At 43.0% G+C, this 23,171-nt stretch overlaps 1 protein-coding gene across 1 annotated transcript in view; it reads left to right on the top strand.

The window, feature by feature from the left end:
• Nucleotides 1-22,821, top strand: part of matn3a (matrilin 3a) — a 29,723-nt gene extending 6,902 nt beyond the window's left edge. Inside the window, exons 3-9 of the mRNA XM_060915608.1 lie at nucleotides 2,605-2,811; nucleotides 4,296-4,454; nucleotides 6,424-6,543; nucleotides 7,190-7,309; nucleotides 15,559-15,657; nucleotides 21,009-21,076; nucleotides 22,708-22,821. Of these exons, the coding sequence (XP_060771591.1) occupies nucleotides 2,605-2,811; nucleotides 4,296-4,454; nucleotides 6,424-6,543; nucleotides 7,190-7,309; nucleotides 15,559-15,657; nucleotides 21,009-21,076; nucleotides 22,708-22,821 (887 nt within the window). The remainder of the gene's footprint in view (nucleotides 1-2,604; nucleotides 2,812-4,295; nucleotides 4,455-6,423; nucleotides 6,544-7,189; nucleotides 7,310-15,558; nucleotides 15,658-21,008; nucleotides 21,077-22,707) is intronic.
• Nucleotides 22,822-23,171: the final 350 nt, after the last annotated feature.

The raw sequence follows: 23,171 nt of genomic DNA, 5'->3' as shown, positions 1-23,171 counted from the left end.
TTGTACTGTCCCTCCCACTCCCCCAGATCTTCTGTCTGTGGACTTCTGACTGTTCCATGTTTTAAACTGGCATCTATGGGTGGCAGATCATTCAGTGTTGCTGCTCCTAAACTTTGGAACTCGTTACCACAATCGCATCGTGACTGTTCCACTCTCTCTTCCTTCAAAGCTAACTTGAAAACTTTCCTCTTTACCTCACACTACTCTTCCTAGTGTGGCCTTTTTTTTGGTAACTCCTGTGTAAAGCGTCCTTGGGTTTGTGAAAGGCGCTATATAAATTGAACTAATTATTATTATTATTCATTAGAATGCGCAGAAACACAGATGGGCCATGAGGCCTGCACCACAGTGACAGAGCCATCCGCAGCAATGGCTTTCTTTCTCCTTTCCTAATGAAGCGCCTTGCACAGTAAGGTAAGACAAATGATGTTATGCCCCATTGTGTTGTCTCTCTGGACCTTCAGACCTGATGCCAAGTGGTGCACAAAAGTGCCACAGACCTGACGGGTATGGAAGTTACCTCGCAGTGGCAACTGACTTGTCAAGTGATGCCATCCATTGCCCATTTGAGTGGCTCTTCCGCATGCCATCAGGTGATGTGCCATTGACCCTGTTGGGTTCATCTGCCACATTGCACCAAAAAGCGCCCTGCTACCAGCACCTTAATGGTAATGTACTATTTAACCCATAGCTGGAACCCAGGCAGGTGCTACCACTCCGGGTCAGAGCGGACCTGAGAGCAATGGTGATTAAGGGGTAGCTCCACTTTCCCCAATACTCAAGTCTTCCTGGACCTTAGACTCACCACTGGTTGCAGTTTAAAGTCATACCCAGGACTATAGAAGAAGAAGAAGAAGAAGAAGAAGAACTTTAAATATACATATACACCGATCAGCCATAAAATTAAAAACACTGACAGGTGAAGAAGTGAATAACATTGCTTATCTCATTACAATGGCACCTGTCAAGGGGTGGGATATATTAGGCAGCAAGAAAGAGAACAGTCACTTCTTGAAGTTGATGTGTTGGAAGCAGGAAAAATGGGCAAGTGTATGGGCAAGGAGTGACTTTGACAAGGGCCAAGTTGTGATGACTAGATGACTGGGTCTGAGCATCTCCAAAATAGCACATTTTGTGGGGTGTTCTCAGTATGCAGTGGTTAGTACCTACCAAAAGTGGTCCCAGGACCCAAAGGACAACCGGTGAACCAGCAACAAGGTCATGGGTGTCGAAGGCTCATTGAGTCACATGGGGCACGAAGGCTAGCCCATATGGTCCAATCCCACAGAAGAGCTACTGTAGCATAAACTGCTGAAAAAGTTAATGCTGACACTTTTCTGTTTTAGTCAGCATTCACTTTTTCATTATTTTGCTCATACGCTCATCAGGAGCTCTGCTTTTAGGCAGTGCATAAATATGTATATTACATTACACTGCTGCCACATGGTTGGCTGATTGGATAAAGAGAAGGTGTTCTTATTAAAGTGGCTGATGGGTGTACATTACATTGAGGTATTAGTCACATTACAATTCAGGTAATAATTAGTAGAGATTGTTAGTAGAAATTGTGTTTTTTTGTTGCTTTCTTATTTGTAATACATTTCAAATTATTGAAATATGATAAAATATGGGCGGCACGGTGGTGTAGTGGTTAGCGCTGTCGCCTCACAGCAAGAAGGTCCGGGTTCGAGCCCCGTGGCCGGCGAGGGCCTTTCTGTGTGGAGTTTGCATGTTCTCCCCGTGTCCGCATGGGTTTCCTCTGGGTGCTCCGGTTTCCCCCACTGTCCAAAGACATGCAGGTTAGGTTAACCGGTGACTCTAAATTGACCGTAGGTGTGAATGTGAGTGTGAATGGTTGTCTGTGTCTATGTGTCAGCCCTGTGATGACCTGGCGACTTGTCCAGGGTGTACCCTGCCTTTCGCCCGTAGTCAGCTGGGATAGGCTCCAGCTTGCCTGCGACCCTGTAGAACAGGATAAAGCGGCTAGAGATAATGAGATGAGATGAGATGATACATATTATATTGTTTCAATCCAAGCACGACTATATTTTTATGCTATATGTATAACAGAACAAATCCAACAGATCCAGCAAACAGCTGGATTAAAACTCTGATCCATCCCATGCTGTGGAATTTTGAAAGATGGTCTTCCTGCATAGAACCTATAACATTGTAATGACGTTGAACAACACATACAGGCGACATCGTCTCCTGGTTTACACTAATGTTACTTTTCTTTTCAGCTCAGTGAAACGTCTTTCTCTCTTTAACAAATGAGACAGATGACAAACACATGTCCTGCATCCTGGTGGTTCTGTTGTATTTGGGTTCCATGATGTGTATGTTGTTTTAAAAAAAAAAAGAGTATCGAACATTACAAAGAATAGCAGATCAGGTCTATGGGATGAAAACATCTCTAGGTCCTAGCACATTTGTTATAAAACATCTCATCTCATCTCATTATCTCTAGCCGCTTTATCCTGTTCTACAGGGTCGCAGGCAAGCTGGAGCCTATCCCAGCTGACTACGGGCGAAAGGCGGGGTACATATGAAACTTGACCATGATTATTTCATTGTTATGATGTATGAAATTGTCTGTTCCAGGTGTATCCCCATGCAAAATGGGACACAGCTGTCAGCACATCTGTGTAGGAAGTGGAAATTCCTATTACTGCAAGTGTCACCCTGGCTATGTCTTAAATGAAGACAAGAGAACATGCTCCATTCGTAGGGATGGTGGCCATGATGGTCATACTGATGGTGCAGGCGATGGACACAATGATAACGACAACGATGGTGAAAGCAGCACCAGTGAGTTTAAAATGTCATTGCGGAAATGGTACTGAATGTTTTTCATACAGTTCATCCTGAGAAACTCAGTAATAGTTAAGGCGAAAATATGTCTTTCCATTCCAGTAAAATTTATAATAATCTTACTTGACATATTTGGCAGAATCCAATTAGGGTGCTACATTTCAGAGATCGTCTCATCTCATCTCATTATCTCTAGCCGCTTTATCCTTCTACAGGGTCGCAGGCAAGCTGGAGCCTATCCCAGCTGACTACGGGCGAAAGGCGGGGTACACCCTGGACAAGTCGCCAGGTCATCACAGGGCTGACGCATAGACACAGACAACCATTCACACTCACATTCACACCTACGGTCAATTTAGAGTCACCAGTTAACCTAACCTGCATGTCTTTGGACTGTGGGGGAAACCAGAGCACCCGGAGGAAACCCACGCGGACACGGGGAGAACATGCAAACTCCACACAGAAAGGCCCTCGCCGGCCCCGGGGCTCGAACCCAGGACCTTCTTGCTGTGAGGCGACAGCGCTAACCACTACACCACCGTGCCGCCTTCAGAGATCGTATAACCAAATTAATTAAAGGGCAATGTTTGGTCTTTTGCTTGCTGTGAATATTCTAATATTTGTATAACAGTCCTTTCCTTCTGCCCACCCTGTACCTCGCTTATATTAATCATGAGACAAGTACAAGTCACAGGATTGCTGAATAAATACACTTGGAGGAAAGTGCTGACTGCCCTCTTCTACATACATTATACATGATCTCCAGCTTGGCTAGTGATTCACAAGGAAAAGAGAAATGTCCTTCCATTGGCGTTTTTGCTCTCTTGGACTCCCAACGACAGATGGCTGTGACATCATTAGGACTTGAATTTGAAAACTCCCATGAATACTTTTCTGTCATGGTACCTGGGAGCCTAGATCTATTTTTTGTCCACTTAAAGTCAGATATTGGTGAAACAATGTTATAACCAAGCCCTGTGATGACCTGGTGACTTGTCCAAGGTGTACCCAGCCTCTCGCCCATAGTCAGCTGGGATAGGCTCCAGCTTGCGACCCTGTACAGGATAAACGGCTACAGATAATGGATGGATGGATGGATGTTATAACCAATCCTAATAACCTGGTTTGATGTCTGTATGCTGGTTGGAAATTAAATAGGACTGTTATAGACTGATGAAACTCATTTTAAGTTCAATAGGTTTTAAGGTTCCTGAGAAACAGGAGGAACCCAAACAGACTTTGTGTAATGAAAATTTTTCCAAAGGAATGAACATTGTCCAGGGTGTTGGGTCCAAAATTTGTACCAGCGCATACAGTTAACCCATAAGCATATGATTTAATAACCAACAAAGAACGTTTGTATATTTTAGCCATGATGGTCTTAATGCAGAAAAGAAACCTAATAAGGAGAGCTATAACACCATTAGTTATTGTCTTTACTATTTCAAATATAATTGCACGATGTTCATGACTTGTACCAGGTATCGATGCTTGTGCACTGGGTCATGACTGTCAGCACACTTGCATGAGCAGTGGCTCCTCCTATTACTGCACCTGTCCCCCAGGCTTTGTCTTGATGCCGGACAAGAAATCTTGTTCCAAGGCCAGTGTTGGTGATGATGATGATGACGGTAGTGCCAGTGAGTTATTTGGTATAATGTGTCATAAATTGGTAATGACTTGTTTCATGCCTCTTAATGACCATTTTATGTTTGTACCCAATTCCAGCAGCTTAGCTTCATATTTCTGTAAAGGTTTAACATCTGAGTTTCTCCAGTACTTTCCTCATGACTTGTTGCAGGTCTGCACCAATGCAGGATGGGACATGACTGTGAGCACATTTGTGTCAACAGTGACGGCTCCTATTACTGTGAATGCCGGAGAGGTTTTGTCTTGAATGAAGACAAGAAAACTTGTTCACGTAAGACCTTGTAGACCAGGCTATTCAACAGAGAGCTCAAGCTCCATATGTTCACTCCAACCAGGCACCCTACCTACAGAAAAATAATTCATGCCCATTAATTCACAGCATCGATTTCCAAATCTCGGTATCTCCTCCGAGTACCACCACCATGAAGTCATTTTTGAGAAGCAAAAGGCATTTACTTCTTCTTGATTGGATGTACATAGAGTCATCCTGTAGCTATCACCAGCTGTGGTACGCACAACCAATCAGCCTCCCAAACAAACAAATATGACTGAAACAAAGCTTTATAATCTGGTATGGTGCATTTCACTGGAATGTTGGTTGGAGAAACTACTGGTAGACTTTGCAGCCAAAACTGAATAGTCCTGTTGTAGATTGTAGAATCAGTTCTGAAGGTCAGTTCACCAAGAAGCTCTAATATGATTCATTGCTCAAGGTTTGGAAGTAGCACATAGACAATGCCAGCATTTTCCCCATTAGTTAAACCCAGGGGTCCTGTAAAGAGTGGGACGTTAAATGCTCCAAGGAGGTTGCTCATGGAAGGGAATGTTGGCCAGGAGAATGAAAATTATTGTGGGTATTTGATAACCCTGGTTAACCCATTAGCATGTAACAAATGGATTGGTTTTTATTCTTCAATATACAAACTGTGTTAATCAGAGGTTTCAAAGATATTGACTGTTCTGAAAACTTGTTTTCAGATTCCCGTAAAAAAACAAGATCTGGATTTCTCCATTGTCTTCCATGTGACTTGTTGCAGGTCTGGACCAGTGTAAGATGGGCCATGACTGTGAGCACATTTGTGTCAGCGCTGATGACTCCTATCATTGTGAATGCTGGAGGGGTTTTGTCTTGAATGAAAACAAGAAAACTTGTTCACGTAAGACCTTGCAGACCAGGCTATTCATCTGAGGGCTCAATCTCTGTATGTTCACTCCAATCAGGCATGCTAATTCGTTAAATATAATTGATACACATGAATTCACAGTATTGAGTACAACCACCATGAAATCATTTTGAGAACTGAGAGATATCCACTTCTTCTTGATTGTTGGTACATGGGGACGTTCTGTAACTCTGATCAGGTGTGGTATGCACAACCAATCAGACACCTAAACAAACAGACAAAGCATTAAATTGAAGCATTTCAGAGGTGTGCTGATTGGAGAAACTACTCATAGCTATTACAGTTCACAAGCCAAAACTCAGTAGTCCTGTTGTAAATCACAGAATCACCTCCGAAGGTCAGTTCACCAAGAAGATCTAAGGTGAGCCAATGGTACCCAATAGGACCCTGGAAAACAAAAATGTTCCAATTGTTCAGAAGAATTACAATTTTACAGGGCAGATGGGCTACTGATGTCCCCAGTTAACACAAGTCATAAATGGTAATGACTTCTTGCATACTATTTAACTAGGGAAGCCATGACCTAATGGTTAGAGAAGCAGCTTTAGAACCAAAAGGTTGCCGGTTTGATTCCCTGGACCAGCAGGAATGGCTGAAGTGCCCTTGAATAAGGTACCTAATCCCCAACTGTTCCCCACTGCTGTGGGTATGTCAGGATCTTGTTGTACGTCACTCTGGATAAGAGTGTCGGCTAAATGCTTGTAATGTAACTTATGGTCTTGTTACAATATAACATCTGGATTTTCTCCAGTGCTTCAATCATGACTCATTGCAGGTCTGGACCACTGTGGGATGGGGCATGACTGTGAGCACATTTGTGTCAGCAACAATGACTCCTATCACTGTGAATGCTGGAGGGGCTTTGTCTTGAATGAAGACAAGAAAACTTGTTCACGTAAGTCCTTGTAGACCAGGCTATTCATCTGAGGGCTCAAATGCTGCATGTTCACTCCAAGCAGGCACCCTACCGAATTAAAGATAATTTATTCCTCTTCAATCACAGTAACCATTTCCAACTCTCAAATATCTTGTCTACCACCACCATGAACTCATTTTGAAAAGTGAGAGGTATCTATTTCATGAATGGTTGCTTCTGTAACTCTAATCAGTTGCAGTATGCACAATTTAAACAAGCAAAAATTGTTGAAATGAAGCCTTATAACCTTGTATGCTGGAATTATCAGGTACACTGGTTGAAGAAACTACTGGTAGACACTGCAGCCTTCAAGAGCCAAAACTGAATAGTCCTGTTGTAGACTATAGAATAAAATTTGATGGTCAGATTCCCAAGATGCTCCAAGTTGGTTAATTGTTTAACATTTGGGACTATCATAAAGAAAATGTTGACATTTTTTGTTTTAGTTAGACCCAGGGATGCAATAAAGAGGGAGGAAGTTTGGGCATGCTTTTTGAAGGGACATTTGTTCAGGAGAATGAAAATTCTCAAGTGTAGAGAACACCCTTGGGTAAACGATCAACCTGTAAATGACTACAGCTTTATAAACTGTTTGTTTATATGCTTTACACATGACTTGTTGCAGGTCTGGACCAGTGTGAAATGGGACATGACTGTGAGCACATTTGTGTCAGCAGTGATGGCTCTTATCACTGTGAATGCCGGAGGGGTTTTGTCTTGAATGAAGACCAGAAAACTTGTTCACGTAAGACCTTATAGACCAGGCTATTCATATGGGGGCTCAAGCTCTGTATGTTCACGCCAACCAAGCACGCTACCTAGTTAAAGATGAAGCTACTTTTCCAGTTCTAGCCAACCTAATCCAGACATCAGTTTAAAAATGTTGAAATCAAGCCATATAACTTGGTATGGTGCATTTGGTATGTTGGTTGGAGAAGCTACTGATAGACATTGCAGCCTTCAAGAGCCAAAATTGAATAGACCTGTTATAGATTGTGGAATCAAATATAAAAGTCAGTGTCCCAAGATGCACGAAACTTGTTAATAGCTTTCCTGGTTTTGATTATTGCATATAAAACATACACACATTTCTCATGAGTTAAACCCTTGGTTGTCATAAATAGAAGGGACACTGGATATGATTTTAAAGGCCCTGGGTCAAATGGGCTCCTCTGGTTAAACCAATCATCTGCAAATGTTTTCAGCTTTGTAAGCTGATTGTTTTTATTGAAGGCTTCTGAGATATACAGTGGTGCTTGAAAGTTTGTGAACCCTTTAGAATTTTCTATATTTCTGTATAAATATGACCTAAAACATCATCAGATTTTCACACAAGTCCTAAAAGTAGATAAAGAGAACCCAGTTAAACAAATGAGACAAAAATATTATACTTGGTCATTTATTTATTGAGAAAAATGATCCACTATTACATATCTGCGAGTGGCAAAAGTATGTGAACCTCTAGGATTAGCAGTTAATTTGAAGGTGAAATTAGAGTCAGGCCCCTCCTAGAACTGCCACCTTATTGTGGTGGAGGGGTTTGTGTGCTTGAATGATCCTAGGAGCTATGTTGTCGGGGGCATTATGCCCCTGTTAGGGTTTCCCAAGGCAGACAGGTCCTAGGTGACAGGCCAGACCAAGAGCAGTTCACCAAAAAAACCCCTATGGAGGAAAAATCCAGGACCGTGACGTCGCCCGGTAGGACGCAGCCGGGGCCCCACCCTGGAGCCAGGCCCGGGGTTGGGGCTCGTATGCGAGCGCTTGGTGGCCGGGCCTTTGCCCATGGGGCCCGGCCGGGCTCAGCCCGAAGAGGTGACGTGGGCCCGACCTCCTGTGGGTTCACCACCCACAGAGGTAGCAGTAGGGGTTTGGTGCAGTGTGGATTGGGTGGCAGTCGAAGGCAGGGGCCTCGACGACCTGATCCCCGGACACAGCGGCTGGCTGTTGGGACATGGAATGTCACTTCGCTGGGGGGGAAGGAGCCTGAGCTTGTGCGGGAGGTTGAGAGGTACCGGCTAGAGATAGTCGGGCTCACCTCCACGCACAGCTTGGGCTCTGGAACCCAGCTCCTTGAGAGGGGCTGGACTTTCCACTTCTCTGGAGTCGCCCGTGGTGAGCGGCGGCGGGCTGGTGTGGGCTTCCTTATAGCTCCCCAGCTCAGCCGCCATGTGTTGGAGTTTACCCCAGTGAACGAGAGGGTCGCCTCTCTGCGCCTTCGGATTGGGGAGAGGGCTCTTGCTGTTGTTTGTGCCTACGGGCCAAATAGCAGTATAGAGTATCCAGCCTTCTTGGAGTCCCTGGGAGAGGTACTGAGGGGTGCTCAGACTGGGGACTCCATTGTGCTACTGGGGGACTTCAATGCTCACGTGGGCGATGACAGTGACACCTGGAGGGGCGTGGTTGGGAGGAACGGCCTCCCCGATCTGAACCCGAGTGGTGTTTTGTTATTGGACTTCTGTGCTAGTCACAGTTTGTCCATAACGAACACCATGTTCGAGCATAGGGGTGTCCATAAGTGCACGTGGCACCAGGACACCTTAGGTCGGAGGTCGATGATCGACTTTGTAGTCGTGTCATCTGATCTCCGACCCTATGTCTTGGACACTCGGGTGAAGAGAGGGGCTGAGTTGTCAACTGATCACCACCTGGTGGTGAGTTGGATCCGCTGGCGGAGGAGGAAGCTGGACAGACCTGGCAGGCCCAAACGTATGGTGAGGGTCTGCTGGGAACGTCTGGCCGAGCACTCTGTTGGGGAGGTCTTTAACTCCCACCTCCGGGAGAGCTTTTCCCAGCTTCCGAGGGAGGCGGGGGACATTGAGTCTGAGTGGACCATGTTCTCTACCTCCATTGTGGATGCAGCTGTTCGGAGCTGTGGCCGCAAGGTCTCCGGTGCCTGTCGTGGCGGCAATCCCCGAACCCGGTGGTGGACACCGGAAGTAAGGGATGCCGTCAAGCTGAAGAAGGAGTCCTATCGGGCCATGTTGACCTCCAGGACTCCAGAGGCAGCCGACGGGTATCGGCAGGCCAGGCGTGCTGCAGCTCGGGCAGTTGCGGAGGCAAAAACTCGGAACTGGGAGGAGTTTGGGGAGGCCATGGAGAAGGACTATCGGTCGGCCTCGAAGAAATTCTGGCAAACCGTCCGGCGCCTCAGGAGGGGGAAGCAGTACTCTGCCAACACTGTTTACAGTGCGGGTGGGGAGCTGTTGACCTCGACTGGGGACATTGTCGGGCGGTGGAAGGAATACTTTGAGGATCTCCTCAATCCCACCGTCATGTCTTCCACTGAGGAGACTGAGGCTGATGACTCAGAGGTGGACTCGTCCATTACCCAAGCCGAAGTCACTGAGGTGGTTTGCAAGCTCCTCGGTGGCAAGGCACCGGGGGTGGATGAGATCCGCCCTGAGTATCTCAAGTCTCTGGATGTTGTGGGGCTGTCTTGGTTGACACGCCTCTGCAACATCGCGTGGCGGTCGGGGACAGTGCCTCTGGAGTGGCAGACTGGGGTGGTGGTCCCTCTTTTTAAGAAAGGGGACCGGAGAGTGTGCTCCAATTATAGGGGAATCACACTTCTCAGCCTCCCAGGGAAAGTTTACTCCAGGGTACTGGAGAGGAGAATTCGACCAATAGTCGAACCTCGGATCCAGGAGGAACAATGCGGTTTTCGTCCTGGTCGCGGAACACTGGACCAGCTCTATACCCTTTATAGGGTGCTCGAGGGTTCATGGGAGTTTGCCCAACCAGTCCACATGTGCTTTGTGGATCTGGAGAAGGCATTCGACCGTGTCCCCCGTGGTATTCTGTGGGGGGTGCTTCGGGAGTATGGGGTTCGGGGCTCTTTGCTAAGGGCTGTCCAGTCCCTGTACGAACGGAGCAGGAGTCTGGTTCGCATTGCCGGCAGTAAGTCAGACCTGTTCCCAGTGCATGTTGGACTCCGTCAGGGCTGCCCTTTGTCACCGGTTCTGTTCATAATTTTTATGGACAGAATTTCTAGGCGCAGCCAGGGGCCGGAAGGAATCCTGTTTGGGAACCACAGGATTTCATCTCTGCTTTTTGCGGATGATGTTGTCCTGTTGGCTTCTTCAAACCAGGACCTTCAGCATGCACTGGGGCGGTTTGCAGTCGAGTGTGAAGCGGCTGGGATGAGAATCAGCACCTCCAAGTCCGAGGCCATGGTTCTCGACCGGAAAAGGGTGGCTTGCCCTCTCCAGGTTGGTGGAGAAGTCCTGCCTCAAGTGGAGGAGTTTAAGTATCTCGGGATCTTGTTCACGAGTGAGGGAAGGATGGAGCGTGAGATCGACAGGCGGATCGGTGCAGCCTCCGCAGTGATGCGGTCGCTTTACCGGTCCGTCGTGGTGAAGAAGGAGCTGAGCCAAAAGGCGAAGCTCTCAATTTACCGGTCGATCTACGTTCCGACTCTCACCTATGGTCATGAGCTTTGGGTAATGACAGAAAGAACAAGATTGCGGATACAAGCGGCTGAAATGAGTTTCCTTCGCAGGGTGGCTGGGCGCTCCCTTAGAGATAGGGTGAGAAGCACAGTCACTCGGGAGGAGCTCGGAGTAGAGCCGCTGCTCCTTCACATCGAGAGGAACCAGCTGAGGTGGCTCGGGCATCTTTTTCGGATGCCTCCTGGACGCCTCCCTGGGGAGGTGTTCCAGGCATGTCCCCCCGGGAGGAGGCCCCGGGGAAGACCCAGGACACGCTGGAGGGACTATGTCTCTCGGCTGGCCTGGGAACGCCTCGGTGTTCTTCCCGAGGAGCTGGCCGAGGTGTCTGGGGAAAGGGAAGTTTGGGCTTCTATGCTTAGACTGCTGCCTCCGCGACCCGGTCCTGGATAAGCGGAAGAAGACGAGAGAGACGAGAGATTAGAGTCAGGTGTTTTCAATCAATGGGATGACAATCAGGTGTGAGTGGGCACCCGGTTTTATTTAAAGAACAGGGATCTATCAAAGTCTGATCTTCACAACACATGTTTGTGGAAGTGTATCCTGGCACAAACAAAGGAGATTTCTGAGGACCTCAGAAAAAGCATTGTTGATACTCATCAGGCTGGAAAAGGTTAAAAAACCATCCCTAAAGAGTTTGGACTCCACCAATCCACAGTCAGACAGATTGTGTACAAATGGAGGAAATTCAAGACCATTGCTACCCTCCCCAGGAGTGGTCGACCAACAAAGATCACTCCAAGAGCAAGGCATGCAATAGTCGGTGAGGACCCCAGGGTAACTTCTAAGCAACTGAAGGCCTCTCTCACATTGGCTAATGTTCATGAGTCCACCATCAGGAGAACACTGAACAACAATGGTGTGCATGGCAGGGTTGCAAGGAGAAAGCCACTGCTCTCCAAAAAGAACTTTGCTGCTCATCTGCAGTTTGCTAAAGGTCACGTGGACAAGCCAGAAGGCTATTGGAAAAATGTTTGGGGACGGATGAGACCAAAATAGAAATTTTTGGTTTAAATGAGAAGCGTTATGTTTGGAGAAAGGGAAACACTGCATTCCAGCATAAGAACCTTATCCCATCTATGAAACATGGTGGTGGTAGTATCATGGTTTGGGCCTGTTTTGCTGCATCTGGGCCAGGACAGCTTGCCATCATTGATGGAACAATGAATTCTGAATTATCCCAGTGAATTCTAAAGGAAAATGTCAGGACATCTGTCCATGAACTGAATCTTAAGAGAAGGTGGGTCATGCAGCAAGACAATAACCCTAAGCACATGAGTCATTCTACCAAAGAATGGTTAAAGAAGAATAAAGTTAATGTGTTGGAATGGCCAAGTCAAAGTCCTGACCTTAATCCAATTGAAATGTTGTGGAAGGACCTGAAGCGAGCAGTTCATGTGAGGAAACCCACCAACATCCCAGAGTTGAAGCTGTTCTGTACGGAGGAATGGGCTAAAATTCCTCCAAGCCGGTGTGCAGGACTGATCAACGGTTACCAAAAATGTTTAATTGCAGTTATTGCTGCACAAGGGGGTCACGCCAGATACTGAAAGCAAAGGTTCACATACTTTTGCCACTCACATATATGTAATATTGGATCATTTTCCTCAATAAATAAATGACCAAGTATAATATTTTTGTCTCATTTGTTTAACTGGGTTCTCTTTACCTACTTTTAGAACTTGTGTGAAAATCTGATGATGTTTTAGGTCATATTTATGCAGAAATATAGAAAATTCTAAAGGGTTTACAAACTTTCAAGCACCACTGTATGTGTATCAAGTTCCAATAGCTCATATTCCAGTAAAGATACAATGTCAGGATTTCTCGAGTGCTTCACTCATGACTTGTTGCAGGTCTGGACCAGTGTGAGATGGGACATGACTGTGAACACATTTGTGTCAACAACGATGGCTCCTATCACTGTGAATGCTGGAGCAGCTTTGTCTTGAATGAAGACAAGAAAACTTGTTCACGTAAGACCTTGTAGACCAGGCTATTCATCTGAGGGCTCAAGCCCACCGTTTGTATGTTCACTCCAATCAATCAGGCACCCTACCTAGTTAAAGATAATTTATTCCAATTCAGAGAAAGTGTACATGCTTTAAATAAGTAGATATACATATCTTTAAGAGCCATCTATTTCATCTTGACTGGATGGTTTTATTTCATGGAAGTCTAAATGTGAACCATCAGATCTACTTTTTAAATTGTAGCCCATCTTTTCCAGACATTTGGTGCATGCCTCTGCCAAGCTACATATTATCAACATCAAAATCAAATCACTTGAACCTAGGATAAGACTAAAGTTGCCCACCAAATTTCATCCAAAACCATTTACTACTTTTTGAGTTACGTTGAGAAGAGACAAAAAATCCTGGACCCACATCCAGATTTGCATCAAAATCTAATCAGTTGTTCCTTGGCCCGTGGATCACCTTTCCTCCAAATTTCATCAAAATCTATTCACTACTTTTTGAGGTACTTTGGGAACAGTCAAACAAATGGAGGTGAAAACATAACCTCCTCCAACACAGTTGACAGACGTAATAACCAAGTATGGTGCATTTCAGTGGCACGTTGATTGGAGAAACTGCTCTTAGACATTGCAGCCCTCAAGTCAAAACTGAACAGTCCTGCTATAGCCTGTAGAATCAAATCTAAAAGTCAGTTGTCAAGAATAGTCTGTAGGGTTGGATAGGAAGTGTCAATATTTTGGCTAGTGGTTAATCCACTGGCATGTTTATGGCCTACCAGCTCTGTGTAAAAAGCAAAATTTTAACGTTTGAGGCTGTTTAATTTGAAAAATGATGTAGCTCTGATTGGTTATTGGGCAAGAATCAATTGGGTTCTTGATTGTGTTTGTGTCTGGAATCAATTTTAGCATTGATTTGCAAAAAAACAACACCGATAACTATAACTATACCTATAACTACAACTATGATTATACCTATGCCTGAATTTTAGTTCCAGTCTGGAGCAGAAACACCACAACTACAATCCCGACTATAATATCGGCTGGTCCTGCCACTCAGATAAAGAAATGCATGCAATTTAGGAATAGTCATGGAAGTTTTTTCCAAGTAATAACGCATTATTCTGGGTCATACTGTACAGCTTGGACTTCAAAGCAACCCATGGACATACTCCGGTGGTTGATATAATACGGATAGGTCACGGACTACAGAAATATAATAAAAAAGGATACAAAATACGGAGTGGCTACGGATTTTAATACGGATGCATCACGGATGCTGTCAGACTGCAAGCACTTACTGATGCAGGCGCAGGGGAGACCGGGGCTGAGCAAACTGCAGACTAAGCCAAATCGACGTGCAGGAAACGAAGTCAGGAAACAAGCTAAGGTTGCGCTATCAGCAAACAGGGCAACGTAGATAAAGCAATAGAGCGAGGTTGAGACGAAACAGAAATACTGGTCAAACACTGAGAGACAGGCAGAAATCAAATGGCTTGGTATGTTAGTAGGGAACACTGAACAATACTTCGCAACTACATGGAGTGAGAGCTGAGCGTACAGTATATAGGTGAGGGGATAATAGCTGAATGAGATGCAGGTGGCATAATTAGTAATCAGGTGACAGAGGGTGCTGTGACTCTTGGGGTTTGTAGTCTGGAACGGCTATGTTTGGAGGCTTGTGTTTTCAGCGCCGTTACTGACAGATGCTAATAATTTACGGATTGGTCACGGACGTTTCAGTATATTACAGATGGGTTACCGTTTTCATATGGATGATGTATCATGGATAAAAAATTAAGAAGCCGAAAACAATTAAATCTTTGGACTGCCGAAGTTCATAATTAAAATATCTTACCTGCATTTATATGTTTACTTTATTAATTTTTTTATTGATATTTCATGGAAAATCACATATCTGTGAATAAAAGATCCATACTTTTTTTCCCATGAATCCATATTCTGTGACTTCATGATGCAATAAGGATGTACAAAGATGGCCGGGAAAAATAGCACATGCTCAGACAACATCACCTGTAAATAATAACAATTACCTGATTGGTCAGATGTTTTATCATGTCGGATCAGGTCCAGGCCTGGAAAAATCACTCCAGAAGCAATCTCACCGATATGGATAAACCCAGGCCTGGGCTATAGGGATCGTTATCGGTCTGGTGTGACCACCAACCACATAAACTGCAGGGGACCGAGTTATCGTATAGTTGTAGTTATAATTATAGCTATAGTTATTGGTATTGTGGGACCAGGTTTTAATACTTGCAATGTTGCAAAAGCCTATTTTGCATTAGCTGTTGCTAAGTGTTACATTGAGATATGTTACTTGTAATGAAGGACTTTCAAAATGTGGGATCAATATGAAAATCATAATTAGTATGTTTGATTTTTCATTAAATGATATTCAGATAAATGTTGTATAGAAGCTAAAGCATGTTATAGTTTATAGTCATTTGTGATGTGATGTAATGTAAGGAGTGTTTTATACTGTAGGTTAGAATACACAGAAAAGTAGCAGAGTTGTGTTTGACTAAAAAACTCTTTAATTCCGATATGAAGAGGTGAAAGTGGAGGCTGTTCAGGATCCGTGTCACTGTGAGGCCAGACTGGCTTTCCAAAGGCAGACACAAAACACCATCCAAGCCCTCATTGGCAAACATATCCTTTCCTTTCAGTATTACGCAGCATTTATGAAAATAAACTTCTAAACGTCTTAACACGAGGACGAAATGAGTTTTGAAAGCCAACACCCTTTCAGGAACAGTGGGTTCAAGCAAAAGGTGCCATGTTCTGAGTTGTTTAACACATCTAGATGTAAATATCAGGAAATGAAAGCTGAAATACTGACCAATTGTCTCATGTTCATCTTTTGATCTGACACCCAAATATCTTGTGAGTGGCACAAACAAAAATCTTGGCATTTGTGTTTCAATATTTTTGGAGCGGACTGTATATGAGACGTAAAAAAAATGGGCAAACTTGTGTCCTACGCTTTACAGCACAGGCAGTTGCTCTAAGACAACGAGGGAGGCTCAGCCTCCTCTAAAAATGACGAACATCGTGTAGGATGAATTGCGCTAGGCTTATGTTATAGCTGACCTTATAACATTGCTATTTCAGATCCAGAATCATAGAAATACATGTGCTCAACCCAACTACAGTGCGAAATCATTCCCTTATAACTTTCCCCAGTTCGCCTAATGTGCGCGTGAGTTTTTCCCCCTCGTGACAGCGCGATGCAACCCAGCCTCAGTGGACTTCAATGGCATTTGGGAGTTATGCGCTTTTCAATATCAAAATGCAAGACGATTATTGGACAAATACTGCGAAAACACCCGCCCACGGACTCCCAGCCTCACAGTGGGAGGGACATGGCAAAGCTTTCCGTGAGGAGACTGGTGATTGGTGAAAGCGGCCGGATATTTTCTTTGATTGACAGCTCGTTTCAAATATAGACAGGCAGCGGTGAATTTCAGTTCAGTCCCATGCGGATTCACAAGTGCTGTGGTGTATTGTAAAAGATCAGCTTACATTTCGATTTCATTCATTACATACAGTTTCTACCAGCTTTTTTAGTTTGTATATATTTTCATTGTAAATAAAGTGTAAATATAGTGTTGTCAAGTTTGCTATCTTAGTTCCAGAAATTTCGTTTATTTGAGTGACTGAACTTGAACTTGAGGGGGCTAGTCAGCTAGCAAGAAAGCTGCGCACGGATGCCAAGCATTACTGATTTAATTTTGGCAAAGCCATTTGCCAGTCTTCCTTTCGAGGAAAAATTTAAAATTAAAGAGCAGGGTAGACCAACGCCTCAAATTGACTTGGTGAAAAAGGTAGGGAATAATACTCGTTCCTTTCAGCTCTCCTGGTACGAGAAAGTGAATTGGCTAACAGCAAGTGACCCACATCAACAACAGTAAATAGGCTACTTTAGTAATATATCATGGATGGACCAAAAATATAGAATCTATTTAAAATGTTTATGCTGAATATATTATATTGGAATATATATTTTTCTGGATATGAATTAAACACAGCTACAATTTGGAAAACATTTTTAAACAAAAACACAGCCGAGAACATTTCACACTACAGACCTGGATTAAAAGTGAAGGGTTATCAAAATTGTCAATAAAACATTTCTCAGTCAAAATAAGTAAAATATAGGGAAAGTGTCATTGAATGAAATGTGTGGCACCCAGCTCTATGTTTGGCTCCCCAAGGTCAGTGCTTGTGCCTATTCCAGAACACTCTGCTGTTACTGCTGAGGTTCCTGACAAAGAGCTGCTTTCAATAGTGATAAATTTTTAAACAACATGCCACAATTTTAAAATATAAAATGTTAAAATATACCCCCCAACACCACCATCATGTATATTGGACAGTAGGCAAATGGGCCAAAAGAACCTGTTATTTCACAGTTTGTGACCCTGCCAACAATCAGCCAGATCAGAGGCAAGAGTATGGGCAAAACTGATGTGTTTTTTCTTTTTTCTTTTAAAATCTGGAAATATCATAACTGACCAGCCTCCCCTGTTTGAAAGACTACCAGCCGCCACTGCTTTACAGTATCACAGTATCGCAGCAGTCGTCTTAATGACAGCAAAATTGCTATGTATATAAATGTTTTCATTGTTCTTAGTTTAAAGTCACAGTGATAGTGTTTCTGTGTTACAGTTTGATCCTGAGCTCGGTTTACTGTGTGGGTTTCTTCCTGGATTTCCAATTTCCTTCAAAAAACATGTCTGTAGATGAATTGGCTTTGCTAAATTACACCTCGGTGTGAATGTGTGTGTGCCTGCGGCATTGTAACGAACTTGCATCCCGTTCAGAGTGAATTACTGGGATTGGCTCTGGATCCATTTTGATCCTGATGAGGATAAAGAAATGACTGAAATACCGGATGCCAGCAAATCAAGAAAATATCGCCTTGGTATTTTATACAGCTGAGACAAAACTGTTATGTAACTATAACTTTTTATTTTCGTGGATTAAAAAGTTTGCTTTTAAGCATGTAAGCAGAAATTGGTCGAAAGGATGTTGGTATTTAACAATTATTCACTGAAGGTGAAGTGAATATCAGTGAATAATAACTGAGACAAAGTTGAGGTTATTATTTAAATAATATTGGTTGGTTTTGCTAGCATGATATTGAACGAGTCGAAGACGAGTAGCTGAATGGAATATCTCTGATATACCATGAAAAAAACCCAGCCAAGATAATAATAATAATAATAATAATTATTATTATACATACACACTCTTCATATCAGCATTCTCGAAGGCCGACACTAGCTTACCCACAACTCAGTGCTGTTAGCGCGGCAGTCCAGTTAGCTTCTACTGGTGTAGTGTTAGCACAGGCCAATGCTAGCACAGTCAAGCTCATCTCATCTCATCTCATCTCCTCTCCTTATCTCTAGCCGCTTTATCCTTCTACAGGGTCGCAGGCAAGCTGGAGCCTATCCCAGCTGACTACGCGCGAAAGGCGGGGTACACCCTGGACAAGTCGCCAGGTCATCACAGGGCTGACACACAGACACAGACAACCATTCACACTCACACCTACAGTCAATTTAGAGTCACCAGTTAACCTAACCTGCATGCCTTTGGACTGTGGGGGAAACCGGAGCACCCGGAGGAAACCCACGCGGACACGGGGAGAACATGTAAACTCCGCACAGAAAGGCCCTCGTCGGCCACGGGGCTCGAACCCGGACCTTCTTGCTGTGAGGCGACAGCGCTAACCACTACACCACCATGCCGCCACAGTCAAGATGAATATTATTATTATTTTTCCTGTGTAATTTACTTAGTTACTTTAAAATCAACATCGACACACAACGGAGTGACCTGGCAGCCAAAATTCTCTCAAAATCTTCCGCTTTTAACAAAGTAAACCTCGCAGCCATGTTTGCTTACAAACTGTCACAGTCACTCGCTGGCACGGAAGTTTTACATCTCCGATGTGTCTCTTTTCCAGTTTTTTGGTGTCTGTTGGTATGTTTCTCTCTTGTAAAAAATACGTGTGAAGAATATATAATGAAGTTTTGGTAGCCTTTCGGGTGTTCAGTGCACCTTTAGTTTCAGTTTTCAGTTTATTTATTTAGTGCTTAAACCTAGCATTGGATTAACCTCATCTTCTCTCTCTCCCAGCTGACAAAGAAATGATTGTATGCATGCACAACGGACAAGTTTTGTAATTGGATCTTCACATCAGTTCCAATGTGTGATGTCGTGCTGTCTTGACACCATGCAATATTATAACAATATTGCACGCTCATTCTCCATTGGGGAGAGTGGTGTAATACACAGAAGATATGATACCAATATTGCATGCTATCACTAAATCCGCTAGAAGGGAATAGAATACATGTTTTTATTCCATGGAAAAAGTGACCCGTATGTATAATAATCACCAATATTCACTGAGCCTGAGGCGGATAATTGTTTTAGTATAAATACACAGATGATTATTTAAAAATTTTTTTTTTAAATCGTATTAAAAAATAATTTATTTCAAACTTCAAAAGTGGGATGCAAATGTAATAAAGGCGTGGTGCAGACTTGTGTCACTTATCTATGCCGAGTCACATAAAATACTTTGTTTTGAAATCGATAAAATAAATCACAATCCCACCTTACCTTTGAATAATTTTAGACCAAACTTCGTAGCATCTTTAGTGTTTTGAGAAACAGCATTTTCTTTCATCATCTGTAATTCTTCCTCACTTATGGTGATAAAGCGATTGGCCGTGATTTTGCTGAGCTGCTCGAGGTGATTATCGAGAAATAGTCTCGACCAATCAGTGCACATGATTTTCTATCATCACCTGTGTATCTATTCTAAAATTATATATTAGAATAATGAAATATAAGAACAGTGGAAAGGTAAAGTCTCTCCACTCACATAACCCCTAGGACTGAAACAGAAATCAAAAAATTGTTTAATTTCCATTACTTCAGTCTTCGGATCTCCATATGATTACACACACACATATAGTCTGAAATTTCATCCTTAAGCGTATCAGAATCAGGGATCGAGAATAGTGGAGCTTCTTACATGCAAAGGTTTTTATCCAGCGCTTATTTTTAATTTGCTTTTTAAAAAATAATGTGGGATTATTTTACGGAAAATATTCACGACAGTTTCATATAAAAAAAAAAAAAAAGAGTTAAAACAGTTTTATTAGTCCACTCACTTGTTGGACAATTGACAGTTTCTGTCATGTAAGGATGATAGATGGATGTAATCGCAGGAAGAGTTTTATTGAAAACACACTAGGAAATCCAACAGATCCAAAATGGAGACAAAGGCAGAGTCGAAAAACAGGCAGTGGTTGAGCGAGGCACAGACAGGATATCAGAGGGAATACAATACTCACAGTCCAAAAACACAAACAGGGTCAAAACCAGAAAAGTGATACACAATACAAGGCTTGGTAACGTTAAACGCAGGGTACAGAGTGTATACTTTGCAAAGTCTGTTTTACCAAGAGTCCTTATATGTATGCGCTGTGATTGCGCTCGAATCAGGAACAGGTGCATGATAATTAGTCCTAATGGTGCTGTGAGTGTGTGGATGTGAGAGATATAACCAGACAACTGTTAGACGTATCAAGTTTGACATTTGATTGTAATTATATAGTCCTGATGTAAAGTGAAACCGCTGATTCACTGCTGTCCACCAGGCACCCAGCAGAGTCGCACCATAATAAATGTCGTGGTGTTGTTTCTGGTGCATGGCATGCGGTGTCAAAGAAAGGAATAAATATGTATTTGTAACTGCGATGCATCTCTCATTATTGGTCTCACTGTCACAAGATTTATTGAGGTGAAATCCACGACACGACACAATTCGATGGTTCATTCATGGTGCTATAATATTATTATTCTATTCAGGTTGATTTTGTGCCCTTGCAAATATTTTGCTCATAAACTCACCAGGAGCTCTGATTTTAGGCAGGGACTAAATAAATACATTACAGTAACCTTAACCACTGTTATACTAGCAGACATCACCAAGAAAGTCGAGCAAATGGAGAGGAAGTTGTCCCGCAAGCGATCGGTTCCTTTGGTAAGTAGTAATTCTCTAAATCATCGACGGTATTAACATCTCCAGAGCAATCCATTACATTTTAACTGACTTATTATTGATTACAAGTTAAACTGGATTTGGTAAAGCATCAGATGCCTGTTCTGACATGTCGACCATTTTCCATTCCAGTGAAGCTTCACTGACCTCCAGCACAACAACCTCCAACCATACCTCAATACACCTGGAACATACCTGACCAAGACTGTGCTTCTTTTACTGTTGATTAACGTGTCACTGACTCGTAAACAAAAAAAAAATTATTATAAAGAAAAATAAAACACTAACCTGATGACATACAGTTGAGTGCAAAAGTTTGTGCCCCTCTCATGGTTTCAAGGCAATATTTCCAGTTAACTAGCCCGTCACTGAGGAGACGTAGACTCGGCTGTAGAGGAAGTCTCTGGCAAGGATCGCTGATTGCAAGGTCCTGTACAATTGAAACTCCCAGGCGAATCGGGGAGGGGATTCCCCGCCGAGGCTGCGCGCAGTGTGTTAGCATGAGCATGTAGCCTATGGGAAATTAATAGTGTGTTGGATTAGCACTAATCGCATGTTTTGGAAAATTGAAAATGTTGTCTTGGGCCCCTCTGGGGTGTTACCAATCCACGTGCAAAGTATGGAGTATGTGCGTCCATCTGTGTTGATTTGCACAGGTGGACAGACAGACAGACAGACAGCCTTCCTTTAGTAGTATAGATATACTTCTATTTGACAATTTATCTTTAAAAAAAAGTGAAATTAAAAAAACCACCAATGAACAAAAAGTGGAAAAAATGAAATCTAAAAATTTAATCTAAGGTCATTATTATTAAGATACTAAGGGATCATTGGAACACCTGTGACTGAACACGCTAGATGCCGTCTATATTTTTGTTTCTAAGGGTATGCAAACTTTTGTACGCCAACTTAAATCTGAACAGGTTTGCTATCTAGAAAATTACATGCACGTATTTACATTTTTTTTACCATTTAATGGTAGTTTATTTTCTGTTAAAAAGGTAATATTGACGGTGATTTCCTATACCTAGATGTTACATAAAACCTAGATGTTTTATACATATTTATAGATTATTCTGTATTTATAGCTATATATAATTTTAACTTGATAGGAATAAATGATTTTTTTAGCATGTATAACACTATTATTCTTATTTTGCTTGTTAATCAGCAAATAAATAGAAGTACTGTATTCGTAGCATGACTGTATAAACACTATACAATACAATAAACAAACAAACTTGATTCAAATTGTCTAAAAAACATCCAAGATGCGAAAACGTTTCTTTTGCCAGTGAAACACATGGCATACAGGTACACTATGAGAGCTCCAAAGGTCTGTCTGATACTTTTGTGAGACATCTTTTGAGTTGGGTCAACGTTTCTAGATGTAGTCCAGATGTTGACCTTTGAATAAAGGTTGTGGGGAAAAAATTTAATGTAGCTGCCAGCAGACGAGGGTTTGTGTGATGTCTGTTTACAGTCGTACAGTCTCCCTCGTCGCTCAAACTCGAGTTCGGATCTCTGTGTTAATTCTGACAGCAAACACCAATATTTCTGACTTATAGCGGAGCAGGAAAATGGTCCGACTTTCATACCTTCTTTCATCTCAGTGCCAAGGCCAGGTTGCTCAGATGTCAGACGACCCTAAATCTATGATGGCCATGATGGATGAAGACACACTGAGAGACACTATGGCTTCTTCTCGAATGTCTCCTCGTTCGTAATCAATCATACAGCTTTACTGCTGCTTTCACATGTGCACCAGATGCTTTGTTGTACTGGAAAAAAAACGGCTCTTTGAAAAGGTTTTTACATAATCTTTGTGTGATGTACTGCCTTTTCATTCAGGGTGTTTCTCACCACACATATCAAGGCCAAGTCAAGTTTATTTGTTTAGCGCTTTTGACAATAGATGTTGTTGCAAAGTAGCTTTACAGAAAATTAAGGACTTTAAACATAAGCTACTTTTACCCTCATGAGCAAGCCTGTGGCGATGGTGGCAAGGAAAAACTCCCTCAGCCGACATGAGGAAGAAACCTCAAGAGGAACCAGACTCAAAAAGGAACCCATCCTC

This window comes from Neoarius graeffei, chromosome 3 (genome assembly GCF_027579695.1).
Source record: "Neoarius graeffei isolate fNeoGra1 chromosome 3, fNeoGra1.pri, whole genome shotgun sequence".
In the NCBI taxonomy this organism is placed as follows: Eukaryota; Metazoa; Chordata; class Actinopteri; order Siluriformes; family Ariidae; genus Neoarius; species Neoarius graeffei.
This window is presented reverse-complemented; position numbering and strand designations above follow the sequence as displayed.